This window comes from Pygoscelis adeliae, unplaced genomic scaffold (genome assembly GCF_000699105.1).
Source record: "Pygoscelis adeliae isolate BGI_AS28 unplaced genomic scaffold, ASM69910v1 Scaffold407, whole genome shotgun sequence".
Taxonomy (NCBI): Eukaryota; Metazoa; Chordata; class Aves; order Sphenisciformes; family Spheniscidae; genus Pygoscelis; species Pygoscelis adeliae.
This window is the reverse complement of record NW_008825251.1, coordinates 939,720-940,534: the sequence shown is the minus strand read 5'-3', so window position 1 is coordinate 940,534 and position 815 is coordinate 939,720. Positions and strand designations below refer to the sequence as shown.

The following is an 815-nucleotide window of genomic DNA, read 5'->3' as shown; positions in this document are numbered from 1 at the left end:
TTGTGGAAATGCTTATAGAAGGAAAAAAAAAAAATCATATAATAAAATCACAACTAAAGGGAAAAATGTTTCAACAAAAAATTGCTAAACAGCACCATAGAGAATTCTACTGGCAGCATCCATAACACCCTAAGGCAAAAGAGGAGGGTCCCATATTTTCCATGCGAAAAAATGCCACAGACTTCAGGTTTCCAGTTCATCTGTCCTTTGCCCTTCCCTGGGCAAGGCAGGGCTCCTAGCCAGCACAAGGTACCAGAAAGGCCCTCCACAAACAAAAGGAAAAGAAGGGGGGTGGGGGCTGGAAAGAGATCAGAGATTTGGGAGAAAAAGCTTTTCATCCATAGTCCTTAAAACAGACACCAACTTTAAAAAAAATAAATTCTCTCTTTCTCTCCTTGAAGAAACGGTGTTGGCTGGACCCTTGTTTACAGGAGAGAGAAAAAGAAGTCAGCAGGTTTTCCAAGAGGAGCTCCACAGTAATCGTCAGTCACGGCAGGGAGAGGTCAGTAAAGCTGCAAAGGTCTTTTCACAACAGCCAGATTGCAGCGGCCACATCCTCCCGTGCACCCGGGGCACCATCCTCCGCGGCAAGGGCAGCAGGCAGGGGGCATCTCCCCAGCGAGAGGATGGCGGGATGGGACAGTCCTTCCTCTCCCCCCTTGGCTGACAGGGAGACCAGAGCCCCCCAGAAAGCAGGAGTCCGCTTCTGAGATGAGCCGGTCAGGGGGGTGCAGGCAGACGGGTGGCTCGAGGCTGGGAGGGTCAGGCACCCCCCAAGGAAGGGCACCCTGCGGGACCTGGCCCAGGGGGTTATT

The 815-nt window shown here is 51.5% G+C and overlaps 1 protein-coding gene across 1 annotated transcript in view; it reads right to left on the bottom strand.

The window, feature by feature from the left end:
- Positions 1-84: 84 nt before the first annotated feature.
- Positions 85-815, bottom strand: part of TGIF2 (TGFB-induced factor homeobox 2) — a 5,410-nt gene continuing 4,679 nt past the window's right edge. Inside the window, exon 3 of the mRNA XM_009329360.1 lies at positions 85-129. Coding sequence (XP_009327635.1) covers positions 85-129 — 45 coding nt within the window. The remainder of the gene's footprint in view (positions 130-815) is intronic.